The 7,831-nt window shown below is 36.0% G+C and overlaps 1 protein-coding gene across 4 annotated transcripts in view; it reads left to right on the forward strand.

Annotated features, from left to right (window-relative positions):
• Nucleotides 1–7,831, forward strand: part of DIS3 (DIS3 exosome endoribonuclease and 3'-5' exoribonuclease) — a 29,838-nt gene that overhangs the window by 18,624 nt on the left and 3,383 nt on the right. For all 4 annotated transcript variants that reach the window (XM_087865101.1, XM_045810906.2, XM_087865099.1 and 1 more), the window contains 6 exons: nt 2,117–2,203; nt 4,008–4,164; nt 5,468–5,682; nt 5,795–5,963; nt 6,096–6,254; nt 6,937–7,059. In XM_087865101.1, the coding sequence (XP_087721227.1) occupies nt 2,117–2,203; nt 4,008–4,164; nt 5,468–5,682; nt 5,795–5,963; nt 6,096–6,254; nt 6,937–7,059 (910 nt within the window). The remainder of the gene's footprint in view (nt 1–2,116; nt 2,204–4,007; nt 4,165–5,467; nt 5,683–5,794; nt 5,964–6,095; nt 6,255–6,936; nt 7,060–7,831) is intronic.

Consider the following 7,831-nt stretch of genomic DNA (forward strand, 5'->3'; position numbering starts at 1 on the left):
AAAGTAGTTGAAAGAAATTTGATTTTTAAAAGACATTAGCAACTGTCAGAGTGAAGCAAGTACATGAACCTTTCAGATGTTGGTCTTGGGTTCCCATGCCCATCCAGGATAGGGTCACAAGTGGTTACTAAAAGTGCTTTTGGTGGGGAGTACAAACTCTAGATCTGTGCTGTTTCCTAAGATGTACCTATTTAAAATTCATTAAAATTAAAGAAAATTAAGAATTCACTTCCTGAGTCACACTAGCCACATTTGAAATGCTCAGTAGCCACTTATGGCTAGTGACTACCATATCAGACAGTGTAGATAGAGAACATTGCCATTGCTGCAGAAAGTTCCATCGGACAGCATTCTTCCAGGTAGTTACGCTGAGCCATCTTTATTTCTACTCACAGGTCAATTTTCTGACTAATATTCAATGTGATCCTAAATATAAAATTTGCATCTGTGTAAGGATAATTTGAATGTGTTAATCCCAAAGAAACTAGAGGACACAAAACAACACATTTTTCAGCAAGTGTTTGTTCATCAGCCATATGCAAGACATCAGAAGAAAGTTTGTGTGAAGATAATGTTTAGAAAGTTTGTTTTAAAAGCAAAATGAATAAAATGCAGTTTGAAACATATTCATTTTGGTAGTTTTAAAGTAGGAGAAATTTGCATTAGTAACTAGCTTCTGATTAGTATAGGAAAGATAATTTTTAACTTCAAAAATTGTATGTACTTTTAATTTTGTAACTAGACAATCATCTGGTAAAAACAGATCATTGAGTCTTCTCAGCCTTAGGCAAGAATTGAGAAAACAGTAAAAAAATTGGTATTTTTTTACCTTCTTAAAGGATATGTTCTGTTTTATATTTATTTTATGTCTTTCTTAAAGGGTAAATGTTATGTCATGGATAGACATAACATTTTAAGTGTTTTATGATAAAAAAATGATCAAAACGTGATTAATATACCTTGCTTTTTAGGTCAGATGTATTGATAAACAGACTAAATCTAGTGTTAAGATCTTGTTGTAAAGACTGCATGGCAAGAAAGGAATATTTGTCAAGATTCTCTGTCTAGTCTTCCTTTGGTAGTTCTTCTAATAAAGCTGAAGAATTGAGGGGACAAGTGAAGAATTAGCTTGTACCGCCTCATCTTTTTTTTCTCCGCTTCCCCCCCTTCTCCATGATTGTTTGGGGATACCCCACTTCATTAAAATTCTTTAAGTTGGTTTGAAGATAATCTATCAAAATAGCATCAAGGTGTGAAGAAACATAAGACTCTGGTTGGAATTTACTTTTCACAGGAGAACTTGGGAACTCATGGGCGAACCATTCCTGTAAAGCACTTAGTCTAGTATGTTATCGGACATGTAGCACGCCATATCAATACCCGTCTGTGCGTACATGTCAGCATAGTAGTTTGTCAGTCTCTATGTTGGCTCAGCGAATATGGACGTACTTTTGAACTGTGGATCTTCTGATGGTACTTATCTATGTGTGGCAGCTTCCTTTTTGCTCCTCTCTCCATCATCCCTCACCCCAATACATTGTTTTCTGTGATACATAAAATACTGCCAGATACCTTCTTTACTTTTATAAAAAAAGTGATTACAAACCCATGTAACTCAGTAAAAGCTCAGTTTTGGTACAGAACATACTCAAATTCTCAGAAGCCCAAGGACTCATATTTTGTTGTGTTACTGTTATCCTCTCTCTCTCCCCCCTTTTTTTTTTTTTTTTTGAAGATTTTATTTATTTATTAGAGCACGAGCAGAGGGAGAGGCAGAAGGAGAAGCAGCAGCACACTCCCCACTGAACAGGGAGCCTGACCCAGGGCTTGATCCCAGGACCCTGAGATCTTGACCTGAGCCGAAGGCAGATGCTTAACCGGCTGAGCCACCCGGGCGCCCCTGTTGTCCTCTCTTTTTAAATGCATTTTAGATCTGTAAGATGTGAAAGCTGTCAATGAGAAAAGAACATAAACCTTAGCAGATGGTCTTAAAGGCTTCAGAAGAAAAACTATTACTCACTTGCTATGATCATTTTCTATTTTAAAAGCATCACTTCCAGAATTATATCTGTTATTGGCTCACTTTACTAAATTTACATCTTTAATTTTTATTTAGGGCTTTGACTCTTTCTTCTCCCGAAGTTCGATTCCACATGGACAGTGAAACTCACGATCCTATCGATCTGCAGACCAAGGAACTTAGGTATGTCCATTTTTGCTGGGCAGTAGACAGGATTTTTATTTTAAATGTAGTATCTAGTGTATATATGAATAAACAAAACATATTTGTACCCCAAATACCTATTTCTAGTAGGGTTATGGTTTCTGTAGATCTTTTTGATTTAGGATATATAGAGAGAAGTAAATGCTTTTGCTTTTTAGTTTTTCTCATAAAAAAATCTGAGATATGTATTAGAAGAATTTTCAATTCGAATTGGTCTTAATATGTGGTGTATTAGAACTTGCCTACTAATAGTTTGTGGTAAGTAAGAGATTGCCTGGTTAATTTCTCAAGTATTTAACGTAGAAAAGCATAGTGTACAAATACATAGAAGACCTTGTGCTTTAAAGCCATACTGCCTAGGTTTGGATCCCGTTTCCAGTAACTCCAGACAAGTGATTTGACCTTTTTACGCGTCAGTTTGTTTGGTGGTAAAATAGGGCTGATAATGGAACCTACCTCACTGGGTGTTGTGAGGAGTGCTCAGATGTTATTATTGTTACCATTGTATTGATTGGGTTGAGATTTAGGAAGCAAGACTATTTTTGGTTACATCAGGCCTCTTTTCCATGCCTTTTATAAGGTAATTCAGAAATGAATGTGCATTTACACTTTTCTAGTGGATGACCAAGGATTAAAAATGAGAATATACTCAAGTTTCCTAGTTAGGACCAGTGTGTCCTTTATAATATTAGAGCTAAAATTAAAAAAATACTTTTAGGAGAACTTTTGTACAAATAAAACTAATGTTAATGTGAATGGTGAGCCTGATAGGAAGAAGTTTTTTGAGGAAAACGTCGAGTCTAACTTTGCCGAAGTAGAACATCACCACTTCTTACCAAGAAGACAACACATTTCTAAGAGATTGTCTCTAGTCTTAAACGTATGCTTGGAAGTCTTCCCAATATTTAAAAAATTAATATACTTTAGGAATCTAGTCAAGTTTATAAGATGTTAAAAATGGAAACATGAATGAAAGATTAATATGATGCCTGTTGAGTGACTTGGAAAAAAGAAAGCACAATGTACACAAATATAAATCATTTACTAACCTAAGTTTTAAATAGACATAGACTATAGAGAATGAAGAACAGTATCAAATTGGTTACGAGTTTTGAAGTCAGTTATGTGGGCTTGGGTCTTGTTACTACTAACTCCGACTTTGAGCAAGAGAATAATGTTACACATCCTTAGTTTTCTCATCTGCAAAACAGGACTAACATATGTCTCTGTCTATAGGGATACAGATAGATGAACATTTCACAACATAGCGCAATGCCAGGCCAATAAGAAATACCCAGAATAGCTATTGCAAATATGATTTCTTCATTTTGATGATTTATTGGTGAAAATTTTAATTTTTTAAGCCCAAATTTGTATGACCTAAATAGCTTTTAATTCTTATTAGTAAACTTTATTTTTATGGATTTATAGTTAAATAAAAATCTCTTTAGACTTAGTAAAGGAAGGTGAAAATGCTTATGGTTTAGATTTTATATATTTATTAGAATTAGTAAAGCTTCTTTTATTTAAATGCAATTTAAAAGTCTCTCGCATGAGACTTACTCATGCAGTAGATGCGTAGTAAGAGATTGTCAGCCTAGCAGCTGAGAAATGAGAGAGTCTTAAGTTACGAAAAATATGCATGTACACACACACATACATTGAATGTTTACATAGGAAATACTTCTGTTGTCTCGTTGGTGGAAAAGGTAGCCTGGGAATAAATGTGACACGTAAAAGTCTCAGATTCTTTTTCCTTGTTTAATGATTTCTCCATTGGCAGGGAAACAAATTCCATGGTGGAAGAATTTATGTTACTGGCCAATATCTCTGTTGCAAAAAAAATTCATGAAGAATTCTCAGAACATGCCTTACTTCGAAAACACCCAGCGCCGCCTCCATCAAATTATGAAATTCTTGTTAAGGCAGCTAAATCCAAGGTAAGGTCACATAGTTTGCAAAATCATCTGTATTTGAGTTGTGATCTGTCCATTGTACTTAAATAATCTATATTTGCATCGCATGAAAGTTTTGTTGCTTTTTGATGCAGAAATATACTAGTAGTACTTGTGATTAAGAAAAAAGTCATCTAACTTGGATACAGTCATCTCTTCCCACATTGAAACCATTTGCTGAAAAAAATCCTTTAATGTCTTTAAAGAGGACCCTATGCTACAGCCAGAAGTTCCATACCAAGTTATTTGCAGTATCTTGAACATACGAAGCTCTTCCATGTCTTTTTGACTGTATACGTGTTCTTTATACCTGTATTATTTCATGCCTCCTCTGAACTGCCTCAGTGCCTAACTTCAGAGACTTAGAAATAATTGTTTTTCCTCTTATCTTCAACTCAGTTAAGCCCTCTTTATATCACATCCCTAAGAAAGAAGTCCATTTATTGCATACATTGGGGAAAAGGAAAAATAGGAAGGGTACCATGTCCTCCCCCTCACGTAGGTATAATTACCCTTACCCTTGTGGAGACTGTGGTGCGCATTGGTTTTCTTTGGATCACTTGTTCAATTCCCATTTCTCCTGTCCAGAAGAGAGCTGGAAGTAGTGTTGGGTCTCAGTATTCTAAAAGAATGATGTTGGTTTCTCATTTTTCAGATTTTTATGGTGGGCCTACTACCCCTAGAATCAACTTCTCCTCTGCTCTGAGGCTTACAGAATCACCTTCTCCTTTGCTCTAAGGCTTACAGTGTAAATGGGGGAATTTTCTCCTACTATCTTATTTCTTCCTAAGACCTGGGTAGAGGAAGGAGGATCTAAGTATGGCTGCCTCATCTCCCAAAGTAGAACACAGCAGTTAGTTTGATGTATCAGCATATTGAACTGTAGTGACCAGTACAGTTTTATTTAGCCTCTGGCCTTTACTTCTACCTTGAATGGAAGGAAAAGAAATATCTGCAGAGGAAATCCACACATGCCGGAAAGAATCCAGATCTGCTTTGATTTTTTTCCCTACCCCAACAAAGAATAGGCTAGCACAAATTGGACTTTGAGAGCCATGCTACAGCTACCACCATCTTTCCCCTTTACAACTTCTTCAGAATGTTGATACTTCAGTACCTTTTATAAGCTATTTTTAGTTCTCATAGGCTAAGGACGAAAGATGTAGACACTTATTATCTGATCAAAAACACCACATTTGTTCAGTTTGGTTTGTTGTATTTTGAAGACATGATGGTACTGATTTTAAAATGTTTACTAGGGTGCTCTTTCCCTCTTCTTTACTTTCAGAATTTGGAAATTAAAACTGACACAGCCAAGTCCTTGGCTGACTCTTTGGACCGGGCGGATTCTCCAACTTTCCCCTATCTCAACACTCTCCTAAGGATCTTAGCCACTCGCTGTATGATGCAGGCTGTGTACTTCTGCTCTGGAATGGATAATGATTTTCATCACTATGGCTTAGCATCGCCGATATACACACATTTCACTTCACCCATCAGAAGGTATTTTTTCTTTATAAAATTATAGGAGATCAAAAATAGTTCAATTTGAATTGTAAAAAGATATTTTAATGCTTAACCTAGCATGATTCTTATTTCTCCTTCATGTGTCCAGATATGCAGACATCATCGTCCATCGGTTGCTGGCTGTGGCTATTGGGGCTGACTGTACTTACCCAGAGTTGACAGACAAACACAAGCTTGCAGATTTATGTAAAAATCTCAATTTCCGGCACAAAATGGCTCAGTATGCCCAGCGTGCATCAGTGGCTTTTCATACCCAGGTATTTGTCTTCTGTCAGTAATGTTAGGGGAGACGAAGTTTTGTTCACTTTCAATTTAATTTCAAAATACTTTTTGTTCATTTCAAAAATATTTTAAGACATTCCTTAATAAGGCTATATGTTATTTTACAGTTGTTTTTCAAAAGCAAAGGAATAGTAAGTGAAGAAGCCTATATTCTATTTGTAAGAAAGAATGCTATTGTGGTGTTAATTCCAAAGTATGGTTTAGAAGGTACAGTCTTTTTTGAAGAAAAGGACAAACCAAAGCCAAGGCTTATTTATGATGATGAGGTACAGTATTTCCAGTGTTTTTATTTTGGGGTTTCTGGAGGGGGTACTTTTTCTTTGATGGTACCTAGAAAGGATAAAATTATTTTTTGTGTCCTACAGAACTTAATTGCACAGACTGATAAGCTTATTTTATTCATAATTTCTCACTTCAGAATATCTTCCCACATATAGATATTGTCCTTGATTTGTTTTACACCATGTAGTTTCCCCCTCTAAGGAAAACTTGAGTTATGCTTTGAGCAGTTGGAGAGATGCATTGAAGGAATAAATGGCTGCTTATAGCTCAGACAGAGGAAGGTGTTAAACCGTTTTACAGTGTTTGTTGTCTGACACACTCTCCACTTCCCTGACTTTAATAGAATACGAAATAGCAGACTTTGCCCACAGTACCTTTTTCTCTAGTAGACCAACAATTTGCTAATTAATGGGGTGAGAATCCTGAGATTAATAAACGTATATATTGGGACCATCTTACTGAAAGGGGGAAGTATACACATAACTAGGTCATATATATGTGAAGCAACTAGGGAAATGGTTTTTGTTATATTGCACACCTAGATGCTTATTAAATATGGAAATAATTCTTTAAATTTAAACTTTTAAATTAATGTGAATGATAAAGAACTAGAACAAACCTCAAGATAAGATAGCAGTTTAAAATCGCAAAATGTGTTTTGTTCAGATACCTTCCCTTAAGATAGAGGATACAGTGTTCCATATATTTGACAAAGTTAAAGTGAAAATCATGCTCGACTCATCTAACCTTCAGCATCAGAAAATCCGAATGTCCCTGGTAGAACCAGAGGTAAGACCAAACTTCACTGTCCATGTCGTGATGCTGTGAAAGGTACATATTGTGTGAAAGAGAAGGATATAATCATAAATCATTTCTGTTCAAGAACAGAGAAGTCTTCTAAGTAGTGTGGGAGCCAGATATTTGTCTAGCAAATTCAGTTTTCTCACTAATTTCCCTAGGCTGTGGGATCCCAGACATTTGGGATTCTTTGGAAAAGATCCTCAGTACCAAAGGCAGAGAGCTGTCTGAGATCTCTTGCCTGGTCCCTTTTCACTTTTATGAGTCTTGAAGTCTGCACTTTGAAAGATTAAGATAAAGTATGTTTCACCAATAAAGTATGTTTCACCCTAAGATATTAGTTCTTAACCTTGTTTTGCCCCAGCACACCTGAGGCCCCGATGCCGTCACAGTGGCTCAGCTGGGGTAAACTGCACATGTTCTAGTTAAACCACATTTTCCAAATGACATGCCTCCCATCCATCTAGACTTTGTCTGTCTTTTACATTTTTGAACCACTATTTGTGTGTGAAATATGTATACTTTGTGTGGAAGACCTTTACTAATAACCTCCTTTCCCCTACTCTCCCCTGACAACTGTTTTTTTTTTTTTAAGATTTTATTTATTTGATGGAGAGAGACAGCCAGCGAGAGAGGGAACACAGGCATCCCTTGACAACTTTTTAAACTTGGAAGTGTCAGTAGGGAAGGGGAAGATAAGAATGAGATTTATTGCTTATTTTATGGTTTTACTCACCTTATTTTTCCATTTGCATTACTGTAG

Source organism: Ursus americanus, chromosome 10, assembly GCF_024610735.1.
Source record: "Ursus americanus isolate L20-20 chromosome 10, mUrsAme1.1.p, whole genome shotgun sequence".
Taxonomy (NCBI): Eukaryota; Metazoa; Chordata; class Mammalia; order Carnivora; family Ursidae; genus Ursus; species Ursus americanus.